Source organism: Phyllostomus discolor, chromosome 6, assembly GCF_004126475.2.
Source record: "Phyllostomus discolor isolate MPI-MPIP mPhyDis1 chromosome 6, mPhyDis1.pri.v3, whole genome shotgun sequence".
In the NCBI taxonomy this organism is placed as follows: Eukaryota; Metazoa; Chordata; class Mammalia; order Chiroptera; family Phyllostomidae; genus Phyllostomus; species Phyllostomus discolor.
The window spans coordinates 90032832-90059114 of NC_040908.2; the positions used below are offsets into that span (position 1 = coordinate 90032832).

The 26283-nt window shown below is 38.1% G+C and overlaps 1 protein-coding gene and 1 pseudogene across 3 annotated transcripts in view; both read right to left on the reverse strand.

The window, feature by feature from the left end:
* Window positions 1-9161: 9161 nt before the first annotated feature.
* LOC114498806 lies at window positions 9162-11460 on the reverse strand (annotated as a pseudogene).
* A 4238-nt stretch (window positions 11461-15698) lies between these two features.
* Window positions 15699-26283, reverse strand: part of ACAT1 (acetyl-CoA acetyltransferase 1) — a 53258-nt gene continuing 42673 nt past the window's right edge. Inside the window, exons 6-12 of one of the 3 annotated variants that reach the window (XM_036028609.1) lie at window positions 25401-25544; window positions 24814-24964; window positions 23708-23803; window positions 22446-22559; window positions 21152-21216; window positions 16637-16794; window positions 15699-16240 (exon numbers count right to left, since the gene is read on the reverse strand). In XM_036028609.1, the coding sequence (XP_035884502.1) occupies window positions 16120-16240; window positions 16637-16794; window positions 21152-21216; window positions 22446-22559; window positions 23708-23803; window positions 24814-24964; window positions 25401-25544 (849 nt within the window). In that variant the 3' untranslated portion in view covers window positions 15699-16119. Of the gene's footprint in view, window positions 16266-16636; window positions 16795-21151; window positions 21217-22445; window positions 22560-23707; window positions 23804-24813; window positions 24965-25400; window positions 25545-26283 lie in introns of all 3 variants that reach the window. The other 2 variants (XM_028517315.2, XM_036028610.1) reach the window with 2 other exon arrangements.

A 26283-nucleotide genomic window follows, 5' to 3' on the forward strand; every position in this document is an offset into this window, starting at 1 on the left:
GATAATGGTAATATGGTATGTATTATTGTTTTATAGTTATCACTATCCTCATACATTTCTTGCTAAACTGGGTGTTTTGTTTGTTGCTGTCTTTAGGTAACTCTGCATTACTTTGTTTTAACCGACTATTGTTTTTTTAGTTAATGTAAATATTTTATGAAAGCATAACATAGAACAAGTGCACAAACCATTAAGTTCAAACAGTTGAATGAATTTTCTAAAAGTATACTAATTCACTTACTCACCCAGATCAAGAATACAACATTGCCAGTATTCCTAGAATCCCCCTCATACTTCCTTTGTGTAACTGCTGCTGGCCTGAATGGTAACTATTATCCTGACTTTCAGCACCATAGTTTCTGCTTTTTATGAACCTTGTATAATGGATTCCTATAGTATACAGTCAGTCTTGCGTAACTTGTTTTGCTCAACATGGTAAGATATACTCATGTCTATTTTAGTCTCATTCTCAAAACTGCGTGCTCTCACTGTGTTTATCCACATTGTGTTACACCACAGTTAATCCATTTTATAGTTGGACATTTAGGTTATGTCCAGTTTGGGGCTGTTATGAATAGAACCTCTTGTATATTTTTGAACATGTCTTTTGGTGAATGTATTGCACTTTTCAGCTGGATGTATAATTAGCAGAGGAGTTGCTGGGTGCTGGGGTTGTATATATCCAATGTTTGTTTGTTTGTTTGTTTGTTTGTTTTAGTTTTCCAGAGCAGCTGTGCCAGATTATACCATCAACAGTGTAAGAAGAGTTCTGGTTGTTTTATGTCATTGTCAATACTAGATCATTTTGCTTAAGCCATTTTTGAAGTATGTTGATGTCACATTGTATGGTTTTTTATAGGTTCTTTTTTTAATTGAATTTATTGGGGTGACATTGGTTCCTAAAATCAAACAGGTTTCAAGCATACAATTCTGTAACACATCATCTGCACACTAATATTACAGCATGAACTCATGACTCAAAGTCTCTTTTTGCCACCATTTGACCCCCTTAGCCCTCTTCAACCTCTTCCCAGCCCCCTTCCCTCTGAAAATCACCATGTTGTTGACTGTGTCTGTGAGGTGTTTTATTTTGTTTTGTTAATTGCTTAATCCCTATACCTTTTTCAGGCAGTCCCCCAACCCCTCTCTCCTCTTGACAGCTTTCAGTCTGTTTTCTGGATCTATGGGACTGTTTCTACTTTGTTACTATATTTTGTTCATTACATTCCACATATAAATAGAGTCATATGGTATGATTTGTCTTTCGCTGACTTATTTTGCTTAGCATAATATTCTCCAGGTCTATTCATGCTGTTGCAAAAGGTAAGATTTTTTTTTTTATTGCCAAGTAGGCATTTCATTATGTAAATGTATCACAGCTTTTTTACCCACTCATCTACTGATGGGCACTTGGGCTGCTTCCAAATCTTGACAATTGTAAATAATGCTACAATGCACATAGGGGTACTTACATTTTTTCAGATCAGTGTTTTGGGTTTCTTCAGATATATTCCCAGAAGTAGAATAACTGGGTCATCAGGCAGTTTCATTTTTAATTTTTTGAGGAAACTCCATACTGGTTTCCACAGTGGCTGCACCAGGTTGCATTCCCATCAACAGTGCATGAGGGCTCCCTTTTCTCCACATCCTCATCAACACTTGTTTGTTGATTTATTGATCATGGCCATTCTGACAGGTGTAAGGTGATATCTCATTGTGGGTTTAAATGTACTTCTCTGATGATTAGTGATGTTGAGCATTTTTCATATGTCTATTGGCCATCTGTGTATCCTTTTCGGAGAAGTGTCTATTCAGTGTCTATTCTTTTGCCCATTTCTTAAGTTGGTTGTATTTCTTCCTGGCATTGAGTTGTATTAGTTCTTTGTTTATTTTGGAGATTAAACCCTTATCAAATATATCGTTGGCAAAAACAGTTCTCCCTTAGAGTGGGTTGGTTCCCTATGCGTCTTGCTGGGTAGGAGTTTTTTTTTTTTTTTTAAGATTTTTTTTAAATTTATTTTTTTAGAGAGAGGGGAAGGGAGGGAGAGAAACACCAATTGGTCGCCTCTCACAGGCCTCCAACTGAGGACCTGGCCCACAACCCAGGCATGTGCCCTGACCAGGAATTAAACCGGAAACCCTTCGGTCTGTGAGTGGACACCCAAGCCACTGAGCCACACCAGCCAGGGCGGCAGGAGCTTTTTATTGTACTCCCATTTGTTTATTTAAATCCATTTTTAAAAAATTTTAATCCGAAAAAAAAAATTTTAATCCGGCTGGATGGGAGGAATGTGGCAGGCTTTAAACTTGGAAAGAAAAGATCTGTGATCCATCCCTTCTACCGAGAACATACTTTGTTCTAAGGAACTGCAGTTGTGTGGATGCAGGTAGACTTTTTACACTGGGACGAGTTACTCCAGCATTTTTACTTGCATGTTCTGAGTCAGTTCAGGTGCATCAATCCTTTCAGCAGAACCTGCCTTAGGCACTTAACCTTTCGTGGCTCAGGTGTGCCAAGACCAAAAAAAAAAAAAAAAAAAGGCCCAAATGGAAGAACAGATCAAAGTGCCAGAACAAATACAACTAAGTAATGAAGAGATAGCCAACCTATCTAATGTACAGTTCAAAGCACTGGTGATCAGGATGCTCACAGAAATGGTTGAATTTGGTCGCAAATTAGATGAAAAAATGAAGGCTACACTAAGCGAAATGAAGGAAAATGCACACAGATCCAACAGTGATGGGAAGGAAACTGGACCTCCGAACAGTGTGGACCAGAAGGAAGAAAGGAACATCCAACCAGAACAGAATGAAGAAACAAGAATGCAAAAAATTGAGAGGCTTAGGAACCTCCAGAACATCTTGAAACTTTCCAACATCCCAATGAATCATAGGGGTACCAGAAGGAGAAGAGGAAGAGCAAGAAATTGAAAACTTATTTGAACAAATAATGAAGGAGAACTTTCCCAGTCTGGCAAAGGAAAGAGACTTCCATGAAGTCCAGGAAGCTCAGAGAGCCCCAAAGAAGTTGGACCCAAAAAGGAACACACCAAGGCACATCATAATTACATTAGCCAAGGTAAAAATGAAGGAGAGAATCCTAGAAGCAGCAAGAGAGAAGGAGACAGTCACCTACAAAGGAGTTCCCATGAGAATGTCAGCTGATTTCTCAAGAGACCTTACAGGCAAGAAGGGGCTGAAAAGAAGTATTCCAAGTCATGAAAGGCAAGAACCTACATCCAAGATTGCTCTATCCAGCAAAGCTTTCATTTAGAATGGAAGGGCAGATAAAGGGCTTCCCAGATAAGGTCAAGTTAAAGGAGTTCATCATCACCAAGCCCTTATTATATGAAATGTTAAAGGGATTTATCTAAGAAAAAATGATAAAATCTATGAACAGTAAAATGACAACAAACTCAGTTATTAACAACCACACCTAAAAAACAAACTAAACAAACAACTAGAACAGGAACAGAACCACAGAAATGAAGATCACATGAAGAGTTATCAGCAGGGGAGTGGGAAGGAGAGACAAGGGAGAAAGGTACAGAGAATAAGTAGAATAAATGGTAGGTAGAAAATAGATGGGGAGGCGAAAAAACTTAATATGTATGACCCATGGATATGAAGTAAAGGGGGGGTATGGGTGGGAGGGGCTTTGCAGGGCAGAGGGGAATAAAGGAGGGGAAATGGGACAGCTGAAATAGCATAATCAAAATGTATCATGAAAAGAATTTTTTTAATCCTCATCCAACTATGTTTATTGATTTTAGAGCGAGAGGAAAAAGGAGAGAGAGGGAGGGAAGTATCTATCAGTTGCATTCTGTACATGCCCCAGCCAGGGATTGTACCTGCATCCAAGGTATATGCCCTGACCAGGAATCAAACCCATAATAGCCTTTGGTGCACAGAATGATGCTCCAACCAACCAAGCCACCTAGCCAGGGCTAAATCTTTCATCAATTTTGGGTTTATTTTTGTGTATGGTGTAAAGAGGTGGTCTGGTTTCATTCACATTGTGATTTGGATTTGATTGTTCCTGATAAACCTGAAGAGCATTTCAAATGATTATTGGTCATTTGGATTATCTCATTTTGTGTAGTGTCTGTTCATGATTTTTGCCCATTTTTGTATTGGATTGTGTCTTTATTACTGATAGGTAGGCATTCTTTCTGTATTCTACACACAAGTCCATTTCCATATGGATAAGAGATAATCTAAATACTTAGCCATGTTTTTCTTGAAGTTTCCTTGTTTAACCTTTTGTATTTTAAGTGATCATCTTTCTGGAATTGATATTCCATGTGTATACCCTGTTAACCTGGCACCATGTATTCAGGAAAGACTTTCTTTCCCAAATACATTGCCCTGTTACCATTGTCATCAGCTGGTAAACCTGTGTGTGTTTGGTTCTGGATTCTAGTCTGTTCCACTAGTTTATTTTCTAAAGATCTGCCAGTAAAATGGTATATTAATGACTATTAGAAATCTATTTCATGTTTTATTATATCTGGGCCCCTCACTGAGGAACTCTATTGAACTGATAGCTTTCTTTTATGGTCAATTTTTATTTACTAAGGATATATCACCTTTAAATCATTATTTTCCAAATTTATTTCTTCTTACTATACTGATAAACATTTTCAGTACAACTAATAATAAAGTAGGCTTCCTTATCTTATTCCTCATTTTAATGGGAATGTTAAGTGTAATGTTGACTTTTATTTATAGTGTTTCAAGTACTTACATTAGGAGTGTATTTAACTTAATGAAGTGCTATTCCAATATCAATTAAAATATTTTATTAATAATGCTAATATTGTTGTATATTTTGTAATCTTAGTGATTCTTCAAATATAACTAAACTTGATTTTTCAATATTTTATTTAAATGTTTACTAATAAGATTGGTTTCAAGCTTATTCCTTTTTTTTAATGAAAAATTTCCATCTCTTTCTACCTTATCTGAATATTGATTGGAATGATAAATAGTACCCATTTTAATACTAATACAGTAATATTTAAGTAAAACTATGCAAAGCATTTTTGTCATTGTCTGGAACATAATAAGCATTCTAACAACTAGTTGCTGTTCTAGCTTACACTGTTTTTTATTTCTATTTTCTGCAGCAGTTTATTTAGAATGGGAAATAACTGGTTTTTGGAACTAAATCACCAATAAGACATTTAGGCTTGGAGATTTTTGCAGAAGAAAATCAGTTTTTTCCCCCAGATTTCTTCTAGGTCAATTGGCCTAATCAGGCTTTGAGCTTTTTCTGAATTACATATATTTTCCTCTCTAATATTTACTTGTGTTCTCTTTTTTTTTTTAAGATTTTATTTATTTAATTTTAGAGAGGGAAGGGAGGGAGGGGGAGAGAGAGACAGAGACAGAGACATCAATGTGCGGTAGCTGGGGGTTATGGCCTGCAACCCGCTGGGAATCGAACCTGGGACACCTTGGTTCCCAGCCCACGCTCAATCCACTGAGCTACGCCAGCCAGGGCTTACTTGTGTTCTCTAAATTAGATGTGACTAATTTTTTTTCTGACAAAATCCCCTCATATTTGACAGTGATATATTTTAAATTTAATAGAGAGTTTTATGGGGTTTTTTTTTCCTTTTAAAACTAGGTAAACATTTAATTAAGACAAAGACTTTAGTTCTATTTCAACTTTAGACATTTTCTTCAAGTTAATTAGAATAAGGTAGCATCCTTTTTTGCTTACCATTTATTTGTTTTTATCTTGGTCAAAGAATAAGTTAAAATTTCAGTGAAAGTTGCATGGGTATTTAAAAATAGGTATTGTGTTTATAAGTTAGAAAGTTTGATATTTATTCCATTTTAAACTATCAAATCATGTCTGACCTTTTAAAGTTTCTGTCATAAATGTTTAATTTCCTATAATTATTTTGGCCATAGTTTTTGCTTCAGTTGTTTTGGCATTACTGCTCAGGGTATGGTCTGTAACTGTCACAACTTTATTTTTTTGCAGGTTGATGGAGATAAAATTAACAAAATTGTACGGAATTTAAATTATGTTTCACATCATGATGATTTTCTCTATGTGTACACTGTGAAAGGGCTCATTCCATCTGGTCAGTTGACACATTCATCATCTCACATGTTTATCTTTGTGTGTGTGACTTTTGAGTTCTGCACTGTTGCCAGATTTCAGTTGTGTAATACAGTATTCTCAGTTGTACCCACCATGTCATACATTAGACACTCACGCTTGATTCATCTTTTAGCTGGTATTTTGTACTGTTTTACCAACCTCCCTTTTTCTCCACCCACACCATAGCAGCCATTTTCTTACTCTGTTTCTATGAGTTTGATATTTTTTAGATTCCAAATATGTGCTACCATGAAGTACTTGTCTTTGCATGCCTTATTTCATGTAGCTTGATTTCCTCTAGATTGAATCATTTGTCACAAGTGGCAGGATTTCCTTCTTATGGGTGAATATTTCATTATATATATTTACCATATTCATGTTTGTTTCTTTTAGTCATGTGGGTTCTTTATGTATTTTGGGCATTAACCCCTTATCAGATATGTTTTTTGCAAATATTCTTTCCATTTCATAGCTTGCCTTTTCTTTGTGTCGATGATTCCCTTGATTTTGCAGAAACTTTTTAGTTTGACACAGATTTTTGTTTTTATTGCCTTGCTCTTGGTTTCAGATCTAGAATATCATTGTCAAGACTCATATCAAGGAGCCTACCCTTTTTGTATTCTAGAAATTTTACAGGTTCAAGTTTTAAATCTTTGTCTTTAATCCAGTTTGAGTTGATTTCTGTGTTGGTTTAAAATAGGGGTGCAGTTTCACTCATTTACATATGGCTGCCCAGTTTCCACAGCACCATTTATTGAAGAGACTGTCTTCTCCTCATATAATATAATTCAGCCCCATTCCCATAAATTAGTTGACCATATATGCACGGGTTTATTTCTGGGCTATTTGTATTCCATTGATCTGTGTATATTAATACCATACTATTTCAGTAACTATAGCTCTCTAATTCTGGGTTTTATATAGTTCCATACAAATTTTAGGATATTCTGTTTCTGTGGAAGATGCCATTGTTACTTTGATAGGCATTGCCTATCAGTTTGGACATTTTAACAATATTCTTCTACCCCATGAGCACAGAATATCTTTCTGCTTATTTATGTCTTCTATTTCTTATGTCTTATAGTTTTCAGTATATATATATTTCACTTCCCTGATTAAATTTATTCCTATTTTCTTTGCGATGAAATTGCAAATAGGATATTTAAAACTTTTATAGTAGCAGTAGTGTTTTTTTGTTTTTTATATAATACTTGTATTATATATTATTTTTAGGGAGAAGGGAAGGGAGGGAGAAAGAGAAAAACATCAATGTATGGTTGCCTCTCATGCACCCCCAGCCTGATACCAGGTCTGCAACCCAGGCATGTGCCCTGACTGGAAATTGAACCAGTGACCCTTTGGTTTGCACACCAGCCTCAGTCCACTGAGCCACACCATCCAGGGCAAGTTGTGTTTGGTTTTTTGTTTTGTTTTTTTTTTAATATACCTTAGGAAAACAATATACAAAGCTGAACTTCTCCACCATTTCAGCTAACAGTAGGAAGCTACAATTACATACATTTAGCATTTTATGATGGCTAAGAACAGCAGTCAGCACCAGACTTGAACAGGTAGGTAGCTGCAACACAGACATCCTTCAAAATGAATTGTCGTCATAGCAAGACAGGTAAACCAGAGATTAACAAATGACAACCACTTGGGAAGTGACTGTCATTCTTGTTGAATGTTTTATTTCATTAAATATCTTACATACATTTCCTATTACTATGCTTTAAATAAAACCTCCCTTAAGGACTTATTTCAATTAAATATCAATATTCAACAAGAACAGTTCTGGTAAAGAATCCCTAAGTAGTTCACATTCTAACATGTATTTGACCAAAGAAAAAGGAAAATAACTTTATTTTCACATTACTATAATGGATAACAATTCACATTTGACTAACTTGCTTCTTTCCCCTCCTACAGCCTTGTTCATTGGACTGCTTCCTTACATGTGAGCATTCAGTGTACTTTCAGCACATATGCCCAGCAATATTTTTAGGTCTATTCCATTCTTACTGGGTATAAACAGATTTCAATAATTTATAGAAGCAAGCAGGCTATGTTCAGTCACTGTAATTTTAAGCTTTTGTACACAAGAATGAAAAGGTTATAGAAAAGTACCATAGCAACAGTGCCTTGAGGAAGCAGAAAAAAGGTGGCTTAAAAAATAGATAAAAGCAGATCAAGTATTTCAGAGGGAAGTGGAACACAAAATGAAAAAACATTTCACTGCAAAAGAAGCAGTGCTCTTGATCAGGCTGAAGTTTGGAAACAGTTGTTTTGCTGCTCATATGGTTCAAAATTATATTTCCTTAGATGTAGATTGCCCAGCTCTTGTTACTGAATTTTGGGGGGAAAAAATTCCAAATAATACATTAATCCCCCTCCTTTTGTTTCTTGTTGCTTTGGGGGGGGGGGGGTTGGTAAGGTTAATTTTGCAGGCATGTTCATGTGTAAAAGCCTAGGTTACTTTCACAGCATTGATTAGTTTGGGCTGGCTAAGCTGTTACACATGGCTTCCCATGGTTTCACTCTACAACTTTTGCAAAGCAAAGAATACAACTACATTAAGTCTACATATCAAGGGTTTTACAAATCAATTTTGTCTCTTTGCCCTGAATTAACTCACAGTCTGCCATCTTGTCATTTCTTTCGCCTGGCTTAACAGTCAAAAGTCTGCTTAAATGCAGCTGAAAAATACTAAGATTGAGCAATATCCAATGTTCAAAACCATGTATGATTACTCAGATCTTCACACCAAGAAGGAATTCTGACTTTTTAGCTTTTTGAGTTCCTTAATCCATTGTTTCAAAAATAGTATACTTCGCTCTCTCAAAGTTCCTTGAATTTCACATGCCCAGAGTAAAGATCTTAAAGTTTTTAAATTGAGTACGAATTTCAGACATGTGAACATTCCCCATGTTATGGGCTCCTTGCAATCTTTTTTTAAATCCTCACCCAAGGATATGTTTTTTATCTATATTGATAAGAGAGAAAAAAGATCAATCAGTCACCTTGTGCACACACCAACTAGGGATTGAACCCACAACCTAGGTATGTTGCCCTGACCAGGGATCAAACCCACAGCCTTTTGGTGTGTGGGACAACACTCCAACCAAGCAATTCAGCCAGGTCTTCACTATCTTGATACCTGCTTGTCAGTATGATGATCTTCAGGCCATCCTTGAACACATTTTACGAGATTTTCATTGAAGTGTGCTGCTTGCAAAGGTGTAAATGAACACGTAGTCTTGAGTAGATGAATTGTGATACAACTGGTGCATTTCATGCACTCCTACCAGAAGTATGATTTGTGCCAGATGATGGACTTCTGGCAATTTTAGCCCTGAAGACTTAGGGAAGAAACTGGTTTATGATCTTGTGGTTTGTCGGCACTTACAGGAGGTTATAGTGTGGCCAATTTTGAAACTGGTCCTTCCTCAACTACCAAAGTAGTAGTCTTTCCTTGTGATGAAACAGGAGTATTAATCAAAGGTTGATAGGGACTGTTTTCAGTGTGCTGCTTCTTGCAGGCACACAGAATCTTGGGGATAATGTGTCAGGTATTAAAGACATTGGAAACTGATTAGATGGCTGGGCTTATGTAGAGAGCTGAGCAGCTCAAATTGAGAGGTTATGTTGAAAGCTGATGGTACAGCAGTAAAAAACATGAATTACAGACTGCAATGAGGCTTGTGTCCGAGCTGCTATAAGAACTTCCTTTCTTCTAGATATGTGCACATTAGAATTAAGGCACAGTGTAGCTTGGAAAGCAGGAAGCAACTGTCTTTTAAGATTTGGATTCCCCCCTAGCTGGCGTAGCTCAGTGGATTGAGCGCAGGCTGCAAACCAAAGCATCGCAGGTTCGATTCCCAGCCAGGGCACATGCCTGGGTTGCAGGCCACGGCCCCCAGCAACCGCACATTGATGTTTCTCTCTCCCTTCCCTCTCTAAAAATAAATAAATAAATCTCTAAAAAAAAAAAGATTTGGATTCCTGAGCAGTAGAGATATTGGTGACTGTGGAACAGGAAAAACAGGGATTGTTGAAGCTGATGTTGGAGGCGCAGGTGTGGCATTCAGTCTAGAGGAAGACTGGAAAGTTGTGCAAGAATGTCATACAGATTTCTCTCCTGATAGACTCTTTCTAAGAATTTAGTTTCTGCATAAAAATCAGTTCTTGGGTGGTTCCTCTGTTCAACCTGTTACTTGAAAGAAATACAGCTCTTAGCACTAAAAGAGACGGTTAAAAGCAGCAAGGTGTTTCCTTGGATCTCAGCATCTGGAAGGCTTATTGTCTCCCCCCTTGAGAGACTACATATGATGTGTAGTTTTGTAGTTTGGAAATGCTGTCCTTGAACCAAATAATTATTAAGAATGAAAATACAGTCATCTGGTCAATAATTTATGCCTGATAGCTTTAAAGTCTTCTAGGTCACAGACATCAAAGGCTTGCTGGTTGTTTTCAGCTATAAAAAACTGTCTGGAAAAAACTAAGAGCATAGTCTATACTGACAGTACTGAGAGGCTGAGCTGTGCAACCACATGAGAGCACACACCAGTTTGATTGTTTTTAAAGATTTTATTTTTAGAGAGAGGGGAAGGGAGGGAGAAAGAAAGGAAGAGAAGCATAAATGTATAGTTGCTTCTCATGTGGTCCCCACTGGGGACCTGGCCCACAACCCAGGCATGTGCACTGACTGGGAATTGAAGTAGTGATCCTTTGTTTCACAGCCCGTGTTCAATCCACTGAACTATACCAGCCAGGCCTGATTTTTTTTTTTTAACTCAAAATAGGGATCCTGTATAATTTCAAATCAAACTCCTCATGATACTTAGAAACCCAACATCATTGTGCCAGATTCTTAAAAGGACATGTGCTTATTTTTAAAGTGACATGTATGACACTGCTCCCCCAGAGTCATGCTCTGTGGGCGGGGGGGGGGGGGGCGGGAAGAAACCCTAGGACTTGATGTGTTAGCAACATGAATAGTTTACAACACTGAATAGAAGTTACAGACAGTTACGGTGGTTTTGAAATTCAACATGATTCAAAGTAGGATCGTTATTGCTCCATTAGGAAAGACCAAAAAAGGCCTTTACCCACATATTTTAAATTATATTTTATTATGCTATTAAAATTGGCCCAATTTTTTTTCCTTTGCCTCCCTCCACCCAGCACTACCCACTTCCTCAGGCAATCCCCCCACCATTGTTCATGTCCATGGATCATGCTTACAAGTTCTTTCGCTTATGTCCCTTACTGTACTTTACATCCCCATGACTATTCAGTAACTACCTATTTGTACTTCTTAATCTCCTTACCTCCCCACCCATTCCCCCACTGCCCTCTCCCATTGGGCAGCCATTAAAACACTCTGTATTCTGACTTTCTTTGCTTAGTTTTTTAGATTCAATTGTTGATGTGCATTTTTTGACATGTTGTTGTTAAACAGTTTTGATCTTTTTCTTAAATAAGTGCCTTTAAAAATTCATATAATAATGGTTTGGTGGTAATGAACTCCTTTAGTTTGTTTTTGTCTGGGAAGTTCTTTATTTGCCCTTCCATTCTAAATGACAGCTTGAACAATCTTGGCTGTAGGTCCCTGCTTTTCATGACTTTGAATATTTCTTACCAATCCCTTCTAGCTACCTAGCCAGGGCTAAAAGTCTACACTTTTACTCTTCTCCCCAAACCTTCATACTAGAGTAATAAGTGATATGCTCAACACTGTTACCTAAGAGCATTCTGAATTTATCGATTTTTCTTTAGCAGTGAGGGTTATACTTTCAAATGTTTGGTGTCCTTTTGTTTCAGGGTGAAGTTTTGCTAACATTTTTTATAAGGCCAATATACGGCATTGGGCTTCAGGCCTTGCTTACCTGAAAACAGCCTATCCTTCAATTCTGAAGGACAGCTTTCTTCACTGGTAAAGTTTTTTTAGTTGGCAGTTTTTTCTTTCAGCACTTTGAATATATTATGCCATTCCCACCTGGCCTGTAAGTTTCTGCAAAAAACCTGCTTATAGTCTTACTGTTTCCTTTGTACTTAACAAATTCTTATTTTGGCAATGTCATTATACTGTGTATCAATGTGGTGTTTTTTGCATTCATCTTTTTTGGAACACTCTGGGCTTCCTTGTGTGGATTTTCATTCATTTCCCAGATTATAAAAGTTTTCAGCCATGATTTCCAAACCCTTTCTCTCTTTTTCTGGGACCCTGTTAATGCATATATTTGCCCATTTGATGGTATCACACAAGGCCTTTACCCAGTTAACTTTTTCTTCTTAATGATGACATTCACTGCCTTGCCTTGAGTTCACTGATTCTCTCTTCTACTTGAAATAGTCCAATACTGAACCCCTCTGTTGAATTTTTCAGTGCAGTTTTGTCTTCTTCAACTCTTGTGATTTGTTTGGTACATATGTTTTCTCTCTTTTGAAATTCTCACTTTGTTAATGCATTACTTCTTAATTTGAGAGAGGGAGAGAGAGAAACATCGATTCTTGTATGTGTCCTGACTGGGGATTGAACCCGCAACCTTGGCATATCCAGACAACACTCTACTCATCCAAGTTCCCCGGCCAAGGCTTATGCATTATTCTCCTAACCTCACTGAGCATGTTTATAACCATCAATTTGAATTTTTATCACCTAAGTGGCTTATCTTTCATTATCTTTCTGTTTCTATAGTGTGCTTTATTCTTTTATTTTGAACACTCTTCTATTTCTTCATTTTCCTTTACTCTGTGTTGGTTTCTGTGCATGAGATAAAAGAGCTACCTACCTCTCCCAATCTTAACAGAGTGCCCTGGTGGAGGACACAGTCAGCCTGGCCAGAGCTCCTTAATCCTTTGTGACTTTCCGTGCTGCCTTCTTTGTTCCTAGTGGTTCCCAATGGTTGAAGGTGTGCTGAAACCTGTTAGTGCCCTAAAGGGAGGATTGCAGTGAGCACCTACATGCAGACTGACTGGAAGCTACACCCCACCAGGCACCAGCTGGGAAAATATGTAGTTAGGGCCCTTCCAGGGATATGGGCTTTTTTGCCTGCTCCCTCTACACAGGGCCCGAGTGCATAGCTATGGGTGAAGAAGGGATATGTCCCGCACCTATTAATAGCTGCTGCTTTTAATTTTTATTGGACATATGCGTGCAAGGCCCTGTTGGCTGTCAAAGCTGGTGATACGTGGGCATATTCACCTGCAACTCTGTGGTGTCAGACACGTGTACTTGCACCCTCTAGGGAGATATTGGTGATTAGTAATGGTCTTCCTTGAGAATGGAAGGTGGCAGCGGCTGGCTGCCCTGTTCTTCAGGGAAGATCACAGTCAGCTCCCAGTTGTGTACTAACTTTTCTTGTACTCTACTTCTCTGGGTTCCCTATAACTATGAATCGTCTTTTCTTTATACAGAATAGTTCTTATCCTATTTTAAGTTTACAAGTCAGCCTTTCTTTTTACTTTATAATTGGGTTTTTCAGCTCTTACCTTGTATAGTAATTTATATGGGCATTTGAGTGTATTTAGCATATACAGTTGACCCTTGAATAACATGGGTTTGAGTTGTATGGGTCCCCTTATATTACACAGCTGTTTTAGTGGGTTTTTTCCCCCCAATAATTACCCGTACCGGGAGTCAGTGGATGTGAAGGGCTGACTGTATGCAATGACCTATGCCATTTCATGTAGGGCACTTGATCATTAGGTTTTTTTATCCACAGGGGATATCCTGGAACTAATCCTCTGCAAGTAGTGAGGGACAACTAAGTTCTTGGGGAACCAAAAGTTGCATGCAGATTTTTGACTACATAAGGGGTCATGAACCCCTAATCCCTGCATATTTCAACAAACTGTAAAATTTCTCTCCCTTCATTACCACTAACTAACCTTCATCCCCAGCCAGTCCTTAATCATGTAAAAATTTTAAAATTGTCACATTCCTGAATTCTTAATTTTTATTCTTTACTCTGTTACTTTTCAAAGAAACATCATAGTGCTGTATTTTCTAAGTTCTTGTGTCCCTAGACACCTTCTAGGGTCTGTGACTTTATGCCACTAAAGTACTATGCAGCCCAGGTCAAAGTGGCTCAGTTGCTTGGAGCATTGACATCTAAACCAGAAGGTAACAGGTTCGAATCCTGGTCAAGGCACATTCCTAGGTACAGGTTAAGTCCCTAGTCAGGGTATGTAAAAGAGGCAACCAGTCCATTTTCTTTCTTGCATCAATGTTTTGCTCCTTCCCTCTCTCCTTCCCTTCCCCCTCTCTAAGATCAATAAGGATGTCCTCAGGTGAGGGGTAAAAAATACTATGCAGATGTTGGTCACTTATATTCTGACATTCACTGTAATAGAAATTAAGTCTGAGCCTGCCGATTTTTCTACCTCAATGTTTGAGGAATTACTCTTCATTCTGTTTTCTCCCGATTGTCTTCACATGATCCTGTTACCTTTGCTAATGAAGTAAGACCTTCAATGTCTGCCTGCTTAGCACTAAAACAATAACTTTTTAAAATTGTATTGTAATTATTGCCTCAGAATACCATTTGCTTTTATTTCTTTTTAAGAAATACCACTTGTTGATTCTATATCTTTTTTTTCATTTCTTCTCTGTATTTTTTCCCCATATACTTTTTCCCCCAGAATTGTCAAAGAGCTTTCTAAGACATTTTCAGGTCACTGAATTTTGGATGCATCGTTAATTCTGCATATTTTCAGTGAATTGTTGTAATATATTTTGGGTTTCCTTTTTTCATGTAGTTTACTAGTTCTTAGTACAGTTGGGCAGACACTAGAGTACAGAGAAGCTAAGCATAATGAGTTGCATGGACTCTGGAGTGACACTGCTTCAATTTGAGGCCATCTCAGCTACTTACCAGATATCTGAACTTGGGATTTATTTAGCCATCCAATGCCTCAATTTCCTTACCATCTAGTATGATAATACATAATAATGGTACCTGCCCTCTTGAATTTTTGTGAGGATTAAAGGGGTTAAAACAAAGAAAGCTTCTAAGACAGTCCTTAGCAAAGGAGTCACAAAAGTTAGCTGTGATTACCATACAAATATTTTGGAAAGTTCTCTTTGACAATAAAACAGTATTTTTTCCCATAATTGTCTTTTTGTTGCTTCACAGATAAGAATCCACAGTGGATTATTTGCCAAGAGTTATGTGACTAAATGACATTTCTGCCTCTCCCCTCTCCCACTGCTGTCAGTCAGTCTCCACTTAAGTAGGCCCTGCTTTCCCTTCCCAGAGCTGCAGCTGCGGTGCATGTGCATCGCCCCTGCCTACGGTGTGCTTTTCCCCAGATGAAATGCAATTGGAAATACCTGTGCTGCATTTTATCCTGTTTAAGAATACGCAGTGTGGCATATTGAAAATAGCAATCCCCTTCCTTTATAAATCCATTCAGGTGAGCAGTTTCTACCTTCTTTCCCATTCTGTGTGTTGCTGTGGTAATTAAGAGCTCAAACCCCAGGATTTTCTCAGTGTGCCTCATCCCAAATCCTGAATGCTGAGCTTCTATGAAATTATACCCACCTAGACCTGAGCTCATACGTTTTCTCCTTTTCTAACAACAGTGCAGTCACTGTGGCTTAACTGATGGTATGAGGCACTGCTAGTTTGCCCACTATAGCCACTCACATTAAAGAGTCTGCTAAATCTATGTTAGCTAGAGATGACATTCACTTGATCTTATAAAAATCCTGAAAAACATAATTCATTCTCTAAAATGGAAGGCCCTGGCTACTTATAAGCCACTAAGTTTACACACTGATATTTCAAATATTACAGCTTTATATAATAAAAAATGTTAACCTGCAGAAGATTAACAAAAATTTAAAGCTGAATGAAGAAACAATTCAAGACATTTTGGGATTTGGTTTTTCTGTCTTATTTTTCAAAGTTAAACAGAAAAGAATAAAAAATGACACATCATTTTGAGTATAAGCTGACCCAAGGAAGCTGGTCACAGTGATTACAGAGGTTGTCTTATAGCTTCTGGATCAGAATGGCAGAAGCACCTCCTCCTCCATTGCAAATACTGGCAAGACCATATTCTCCTTGCTTCAGGGCATGAACCAAATGAGTGACAATTCTGGCTCCAGACATCCTAGGATTAAGAAAGCATTTTGGTTCTTTAATAAATTAGAATTTATAAGTAAGAAAAAAAAGGTTCTACTCCAAATTAACTTTTTGAAAAGCTTATTAGCCTTTACTTATAGTTGAATTTCATTACTTTTAAACTTGGGAGAGTTGTTTCAAAAATGGTTACAGCTTTTTTAAAAGTCTAAGCTTAGATTTTAATCTGAAATCATCCTCAGAATAAAGATATTAATTTCAGGAAACAAATGTTACAGATCTATGTTCAGTGTTCAGTCCTATCACAAATAGTGTTTGCATTATGAAGGGCAGGAAGGAAATCTTTAACACAAAGTAATAGGACTTATCATGAGAGACACACAAAGGCAGCCATTAACCTAGAGTATTTTTCTTCGATTTTACCTACCCGATTGGATGTCCCAGAGAAACAGCTCCCCCGTTGATATTCACTTTTTGAGGATCAATCTGCAGCATTTTAATGTTTGCTAGTACAACCAGACTAAAGGCTTCATTGATTTCCCACATTGTAACATCTTCTTTTTTCAATCCTGCATCTTTAAGAACCTAAATATTTTTAAAAATATAGATTACATGTCAATAATTAACAGTCAAAACTTCATTGTTCTGCTGAAATCCTGCAATTTGGATTAAATTTTATTTTTTTCAGTTACATGTGACGTACAATCCTATATTAGTTTGAGATAAGTCTGGCTGAAGGTTTATTTTGTCTTTTCAAAGGACCAGCTCTTGGGTTTATTGACATTTTATATTTTTCTAGACTTGTTTATTTCAACTCTGATCTTTATTATTTACTTTCCTTCTACTACTGTGCTTTGTTCTTTTTCTAGTTCCTTTAAATATAAGGTTATTTATTATTTTCTTGTTCTTTGAGGCAAGCCTGTATTGCTATTAATTTCCCTCTTTGAACTGCTTTGGCTGTGTCTATAAATTTTGAGTCATTGTGTTTTTCTTCTGATTTGCCTGAAGGCATCTTGATTCTTCCTTAACCTCGTTGTTCACTCATTCATTTCAGCCTCCACCTATTTGTGTTTTTCAGTGTTCTTATAACTGATGTCTAGTTTCATACAGTTGTCACTGGAGATGATGCTTGATACTTCAGTTTTCTTAAATTTATTGACACTGTTTCTTGCCTAAAATGTAGTCTATCTTGAAAAATGTTCCATACGGACTTGAGAAGAAGTTATATTCTGCTACTTTGGGGTGACTTCCTTTAAAATATCAATTAAGTCCTTCTTTCCTAATGAGTCACTTAAGTCAACTATTTCCATGTTAATTTTCTGTCTGGATGGCCTACCTATTGATGTCACTGGGGTGTTAAAGTCCTTTGCCACTACTGTATTAGTGTCAATCTCTCCCTTTATATCAGTCACTACTTGCTTTCTAGCCCTGGCTGGTGTGGCTTAGTGGATTGAGTGACAGCCTGTGAACAAAAGGGTTACCGATTCAACTCCCAATCTAGGGCACATGCCTGGGTTGCAGGCCAAGTCCCCAGAAGTGGGTACAGGAAAGGCAGCCATACACTGATGTTTCTCTCCATCTCTCCCTCCCTTCACATCTCTAAAAATAAATAAGATCTTTTGAAAAATACTTGCTTTATATACTTAGGTCTGCCTATGTTGGGTGCATAGATGTTTATGAGATGTCTATCCTCTTGTTGTATTGTTCCCTTTGTCATTATGAAATGCCCTTCTGTCTGTTACAGCACTTTAAAGTCTTTTGTCTGACATGAGTATTGTTACCCCGGGCTATTCTTTTTACAATTTACATCAAATATCTTTTCCATCCTTTTATTTTCAGACTTGTCTTCCAAAGTGCTGATTTGACCCTTTGCTTCATCTAATCTAATGTTGATTCCCTGTAAATTATTCTTTAAGTTATTGTATTCACTTCTGATTGGTTCTTTTTTTACGGTTTCTACCTCTTTGTTGGAAGTTCTCACTAACTTCATATAATCCTCTCATAAGTTAATTTAGCATCCTTATAACCAGTGTTTTGAATTCTATATCTGATACAGTGCTTGTCTCCATTTCATTTAGTTTTTCCTGGAGTTTTGTCCTGTTCTTTCATTTGGGTCATGTATCTTTGTCTTCTCATTCTGGCAGCCTTACTGTGTTTGTTTCTGTGTACTAGGTAGATCTAGAACATCTTGTCTTGGCAGAGTAGCTCTATCTGGAAGGTGTCCTGTGGGGCCCAGTCTCCCTGGTCATCTGAACTGGTTGCTCCATGTGTAGGTTGTGTGTGCCTTCCTATTGTAGTTCCACCTTATTTACTTTGCTATGTCAGTAGATGGGGTTGACCCGAATGAGTCATGGACATGACTATAGCAGAAAAACTTTTTTGCAGGGCAGACTCCACAGAGCAAGAGTTGCTTTACTGGAACTCTGCTACCAGCCAAGTCCACCCTTCGGTGTGTCATTTGTGGAGCTGGTTGGGTGGTGCTCTGGCATGGTCTGAAGCTAGCCAGCAGGTGTGTTGGTGCCGGAGACACTTAGAAAAGGACACTGGTGATGTCGAAGTCAGCCATCCTTTGTTCCTGGCTTCATGCTGCCTGGTAGGAGGTGGAAAGTGGCCTGAAGTTGGTTGACGCTTTTACTGGGCTTGAAGGCACTGGGAGAGACTGTCCTGCAAACTAAGGCTGTCTGCCACTAGTGTTGGGTGTGAGATCTGTTGGTGGGCATAACACTGAGCTGAGGCCAGCTGCCACTTGTACTTTGCTTGTGGCTGCTTAGTTGAAGCTATATTGCAAGCCAAGACTGGCCATTCTTTATGCTAGATTTGGGGCTATCTGATGGGGTTGAAATTCAAAGTTGAGACCAATCACTTCTTATGTCAGTCTTGGCCATTTAGCCAGAAGTACAGGGCACACTGAAGCCAGATGATGCTTGTTTAGGTTTTATGGACCTTTGTGATTTAAGGTCCACAATACAAGCTAAGGTAAGGAACCAAAGTAAGGTACATCTGTGGAAAAGCTGCTGGAAGAGATTCAGACCAGTTGCATGATTTAGTGGGGCAGGGTCTCAAGGAATCTCCAGGTCAGGGTGAACAATGTTAGCTAGGTTCATGGAGAGTTCAGTTTAAAGCCCTTCTGCCAGCTGTCCAGAGGAAGGGCTCAAAGGAACAGTGATGTCGGCCAATGCTTGCATGCGAAGCCCTGCCCCTCCAGCCCTGTTCCTTAATCTAGTCTGTTTAATTTCCCCCCATGTGTCCTCCTGTTCTGGAGCCAAGAAGTGAGATTGTAAGAATCAAGCCTACACACCAGCCCTGAACAGGAACACCTAGGAATCCAGCAGCCTTCCTTCTCACTTAGTCACAATTCCTACTGATTTTCACAGCTGGATGTTATGAGGACCTCCTCTTCCTGGCCCTGGGGACCTGGGCTGTGACCACTCCCTCCTCAAAAGGGACCTGCACAGCTGAGGTATCACTCCAAATCTTAATTGCCACAGCATGGGTGTAGGATCTACCCATTCAATGTCTCTACCTCCTATAGTCTTGACATGGCTGCTTCTGTATCATCTGTAGTTATGAGTTCTGTTCGCCTAGTCTTCAAGTGGTTCCAGTGATGGTGGTTCTATAATTCAATTGTAATTTTCATGTGGTTGTGGGAGGAGGTGAGCACTGTATTTATCTACACCATCTTGACCAGAAATTTGGTTTGTGTTTCTTTTTGATGCAAGAGATACTTAAATACAGAGTTTCTTAGCTTCCAGGAAGAATGCCCCTGTTATTTTCAGATTTTAATTTCTCTACATACTGCATTTTAATCAGAGGATTTTACTTGCACTTTCTTATTTCTATTTTGGAGAGAGAGAAATGGTCTTTCAAATAAAAGAGGCATATTAATCTGTATTGTTGATGTGTTAATGTTTTTACTGCATTTATAGTTTCTGCTTTATAAAAATTGCTGTGGAGTTGAGGCACATATATTCAGAGTTATTATAACTTTAAGTTATTTATTTAAATTTTATCTCATTAAAGTCTTTTTAATATCTGTTTTGGCAGTTCCTCATAGGCAAGAAGGTGTGATGATAGTGATTATCTTTATAAAATAGTGCTAGTTCCGTTTTTCTTTAAAAGTTTTTATGTAGTAAGCAACCATAAAATTAACATGGAACTAACTATTCCTGACTTTTCCTGTCTTCCTCCATTGGGCTCAGGTAACTTTTAAGCTGTGGAGTTCAAACGGCTTCCTCTGTTCCACCTGCACAGGACACAACGCGGCACCCAAGTGTAACCACTTCTCTAGCTCGCAGGATGTCGACTCAGTCAGGCATCTGCCTCCAGAATCTAGAACTGTTTATCACCCTTGCTTTTCTGTGTGATACATTCACTTTCAATTGTCTAATTGCCCCTTTCTGAGATCAGCCAGCTCTGGACAGGTCATCACTCCCCACTGTTTCTGACCCTTCTCTACCCATAATCTCCATTTATATTTTTTTTAATCTCAGTGCAGCTCTCAGAAGTTTACTGTCTTGTATGAAGTCCTTTCCTGAAAGAGTGTACTTATTCGGTCTTCTGAAATCCTCAACACGAACCTTCTCAAGGGTCTTTTTTGTTGTGACTCACTAGCAACTTTCCACAGAAGATTAGACTGACAAATTCGATTAGGTAGGGTCTCTGTATCTCTAGTTGTACTGTAACACCCTCTCCCAACAGTTCCCTTTCTGGATGGAGAGCTCTTGTAGTAATGAGTATTTACTTTGACTTCTAGGATCAGACCCTCAGCATTCCCTTCTCTCTGCCATACCAACCTCCCACTTTGTGGTTACCATGCTGGTATATGCCTTACAAGTAATTCAAGCTCTCTCTATGCTTTTGGACATGAATAATATTTAAAATATAAAACCTGCAACCTTGATATAAGCAAACCAAAAGCTGGCAGAATGGAGTATGTTCTCACCTTAGGTACAGCATAGGCAGGTGCAATTGGAAAATCAATAGGTTCTACAGCAGCATCAGCAAATGCTTTATAAAAAAAAATTAAAAGTTTTAAAAATCATTTTTATAAGCACCCAAAGCTGTATCTAACAGCCTTATATATAATATGCAAGAATACAAATTATCTAACCCCTCTAATGTATGTAAATGTAGCTCTTCCTTTTCTAAGATTCTATACTTTATAAGCTATTGATTTTCATGAGCAGGGGATTAGAGGGATTTGTCTCCAGGGACACTGGGGTTACACATAAAGTAGCAATTAGTGGGAGAGACCAAGGATACCTACAATGCACAGAACAAACCCCAAAACAGAATTATTTGAAAGGTCAGGTGGTAATGCTGAAGTTAAATCATGATCTAAACCAGGGGTGTCAAACTCATTTTCACTGGGGGCTACATCAGCCTCACAGTTGTCTTCAAAGGGTAGAAACAATGTTAGAATAATATAAATGTAACTACTCCTTAACTGTTAAGGAGCTAAAATTACATTCGGCCCTTTAAAGGCACCTACCAGGCTGATGTGGCCCCCCAATGAAAATGAGTTTGACACCCCTGAACTAAAGAATAAAATGCAGTAACAAGGTGTTTTTTGTAAATTAACAAGATATCTGTTTAACTCATTTCAAAGAAAGCAAGGCAGATTTTCTAGCTAAAAAGAGGCTTAAAGAGATTGAGGGTATGCCAAGACCACACAGTTAATAATAATAAATGTCAGAACATCTAGATCTCATACTTCTAGACTCCTAATCCCAAATTCCTTTTATGTACGTGGAATTTTATCTGGCTACCTTTCCCGATAGTGCCGGTGTAAAACAAGCACTGCGTATTCTCACACTCATAGGACAGGAAAATATTTTTAAGCTTTTATATTAAGCAAACTATAACAAAACATTAAAGGAGTTTCTTTTTTTTTTAAAGATTTTATTTTTAGAGAGAGGAGAAGGGTGGAAGAAAGAGAAATATCAATGTGTGGTTGCCTCTCACGTGGCCCCCACTGGGGACCTGGCCTGCATGTGCCCTGAACTGGGAATTGAACCAGCAACACTTTGGTTTGCAGCCCATGCTCAATCCACTAAGCTATACCAGCCAGGGCAAAAGGAGTTTCTATCTCAGTTAAAACATGTACTAATGTCCTGTCACAAAGCACAACCTATAGCTAGAAACAGCTTCAATATTATGTATTACTGAACAAGAACCTCAGTTTCAGGAACGGCTTATAGAGATTGAGGAATAAATAAGTTCAGAACATTTTCTACCTGCTATTCTTGCCAGTGGTTTAACGTTGAGTCTCCTGGCTGCATCTGCTGTCATCAGAACCACAGCGGCTGCTCCGTCATTCAGGGTGCTGGCGTTGGCAGCTGTTACTGTGCCTGAAATTCATCAGTGAGTATGGAGACCAAACATGCTTTCACACTGAGTTAATCTGGTTCAATTAAACAAATTCCTACGGAGTACTGCCTATATAGCTAGATGTATGGAAAATTACAAACACAAATGGAGATAACTCCTGCCCTGGGAAATATGTATGTATCTAGCTAACTATAACAGTTAACGCAACAGTTTATATTCAAAGCCAGCTCAGAAACACATGCGTGATGGCACTGGGTAAACGCTAGTTTACAATTCTTGAAAGGTAAAGACCAATTCATATTTTCTCCCCAAAATCTCATTGTTTATCCACCATAGAAAAGACAGTCATATGTTTTTTAAATCTGTGAAAAGCAGGTGTTTCTTCTTCTCTACAAGTACCTGAAGTTAAATGTCAATGATTACCAAAAATCAGTGCGCTATATTTCAAAAAGAGAATTTTATGGTACGTAAATTATGTCAATTAAGGTGTGTTTTAAAATATCAGTGAAGATCCTATTATAGACTGCTGCTAATATTTTTATATATACTTCTGCAATATAAATTTTTATATGATGCTTTTTTTAAAAAATGCACCATTCCTATAGTTGGTTTTGAGAGATTTAATCAGGAGACTTTTTTTGGTTTATTAAGCAATTATATATAGCCAATTTTAAAAGCAGAACCAACTTTCCACAAAAGGATATCAAAACCATTAAGAACATTGAGATTTCATTTGTACTAACATTTAACAATTATTTATTGAGGATGTACTCCTACATGCCAGGAACTGGGAATACAACGGTGAACAAAGCAGTTCTCATCTTAGTCCTCAAGAAACTTACAGACATTGAACATAATATGTAAACCTGATTTTCATATCACGATAAACTTTCAAGATGAGCTGCATATGAAAACCAATTTTAAAGTCATTCTATAATCTCTTTCCCAGGATTGTATATATTAACGGTATTAACTGTTAAGCAACTATAAATATACTTTGATCCAAATATCTGTTTTGTTAATTTCACTTAATCTTGATGTACTGAAAATGTAAGTAGTTCCTAGATGTTTTCTGGAATTACTTTTCAAAAATCCGTATGCAATTCCAAGACTAAATAGAGTATTAAGGACTCCATGTTTTTCTTATGCTTCAGTTCTTAATACTAACCATTTTCTTTTTGGAAGACTGTCTTCAGCTTTGGAACTTTGCTAAAATCAACACGTTTATACTCTTCATCTTCTTTCACCACTACATCTGGTTTACCTAAAACAAAAATCTTTTTAAAAATTTTTAAAATGTTTCTAGAGAAGAAGGAGGGGGGAGAAACATTGATTTGTTGTTCCACTTATTTCTGCATTCATTGGTTGATTCTTGTACTGTGCCCTGACTGAGGATCAAACATACAACTTTGATGGACTGGGGTGATGCTCTAACCAACTGAGCTACCAGGCCTGGGCCAAAAATCTTTTAAGTAATCATCAATTAAGACAACAATTAGTCATTCAGTAAGAAACTGTTGCAGAAGGTACCTGGTAGTCTGTGGCTCCCTTATATGCCTGTAGAATATACCATCTCTAATCTCTTACTGTCTTAAAGATGAATAAGTAGTTTAAGACAATTTAAATCTCTTCAGCCACATCCCATCTCTTCTCTCTCCACCTCCATCTGTGATCATGGATCCCATTCTCCTATTCCTAGGTAGGGCAGATGTCCTACCTAGGCTGCATAAGCTCTAGTATTCCATCATTCTGGGCACAGTAAACATGCCTAGAATGGAAATGTAACCTAAACCAGGTTAATGAGCCTTTACTGTGGATTTATTCACCTGGAGTTGCTCTGTAGGTCTCCTTGAGGTTTACACATGTGAAGAGAAATAAAGGCAGAAACAGGAAGCCTGAGCAAATTAAGCACAAAAGCATGCAGCGCACCGAGAAGCCAAGAGAGCAGGTCCTGACAGTGCTGTACACCCAGTTCAAACCCCTGAAACAAGGAGCTGACTGGTTGCTGCCATACATCTGTCAGTTCTAGAAGGTAATCCCAGAAGCCTTCTAATAATTCTTTTTCACTTAAACTAATGGGCTGTCTGTCACCTACATTAAGTTGGGTTGAATTATATTATCTGGTAACATTTCCCTTAATTAAGCAGAAGGAGCAGTGTCCTCAGCTGAAATAAAAGATGAAAATGTACTAATCTAAAATTTAAACATAAAAAATTTACCAACATGTAAAGTCTACTGAAAAATAAAATCTATTTTGGAACATTATCCCTCTACCTTTTACTGTGATTGTGACAGGAATAACTTCATTTCCAAACTTTCCAGCTTCCCACGCTGCTTTACTCCTGGTGTAGGAGCTAATAGCATAAGTATCCTGTTCCTCTCGTGGAATATTCATCTTCTTTGCAGTGTTCTCAGCACAGTTACCCTGATAAAAGTTGAAATTTTTAAAAGACTAATTAACTTTGTATAACTTATAAAATATCTATTACCTTTGGATAACATGAAATAACCGTTAAATTTAGTTTCTTAAAATATGCTCTTCTGTACTAGGCAACTTTTCACCCATGTCTCACCTTCAAATACTTGAATTAGACCAGAAGTCGCTTTTTCAAAGGAAAATAATTAAATAGTTATGGAACACATTACTTCAAGTCATAAGATGCCTGATTCCATGGTGTGGGAATTCAGTAATTAAGCCAGGCCAATGTAATGCACATATAAAAATGTTTTCCTAAAATGAATGGCTAAAATCAACATTTACAGAGCCCACCCTACAGTTCAATTTCTAAAATACACATCATTTTTTAAAAAATGAGCAGTATTATACACTACATGCCATTTCACTAGTAAAAAATAACTACCATATGAATTTTATTGTAGACATCGGTTAGCCCATCTTTTACGATCAAATCTTCAAGTTTTACCCCACCGTAGGGCGTGGCTCCTCTGTTCATCACGTAGGGAACGTTGGACATGCTCTCCATGCCCCCTGCCACCATCACATCCTGGTCAGCAGCACACACAAAGAAAAACCAACGTCATTTTAGACAGTGGAAAACCCATTACCCAGCTATAACAAACAAGTAATTTACATGGACTTTATTAGACATGTTACATAGTAAACACAGGAAGTACCCTCTTGACCCTGATGAAAGGAAATGGTCTAAAATGTGTAATGATATTAAGATGAGAGTCAGAGGGGGTCTAAGATGGCAGCAGAGTATAGAACAACCTGAATAACCAACTGAAGGCTAGATGAACAGAAGACTTACAACAAGGATTTACAGAAGAAGCCACACCAAAACTGGTAGGACAGGCAGAAACACAAAAAGGGCTGACCCCACTTGCACATGTGGCAGCTGAGAATCCCCAGGGGTATCAGCTGCAACCCCCACTCCAGCCGCCCGAGAAGTGTGGGGTCTAAACCCAGCCAGGCTCCCCAGCCCAGAGCACCAGAGTCAGGAGGAGTAGCTCACATGACATATGGCTGTGAAAATCAGCAGAAAATCTGTCTGCCAGGGAGAGACAGGAGTCAGCTAGAAACCCGGGAAACTTCTTAAAGGGAAAATGCACAAAATCTCTTCAGCAGCCACTCACCCTGGGCTCTAGTGGAGGGAAGGCACCTTGGAGCAGAACAGACTCAGGTGAAGAGAGAATGAGGAATGTGGCTTAGGAGAGCTGAAAGAACAACCATCAGTGTCCTTGTGCTGAGTCCCTCACCCCCACTGCCCACTAATGCCATCT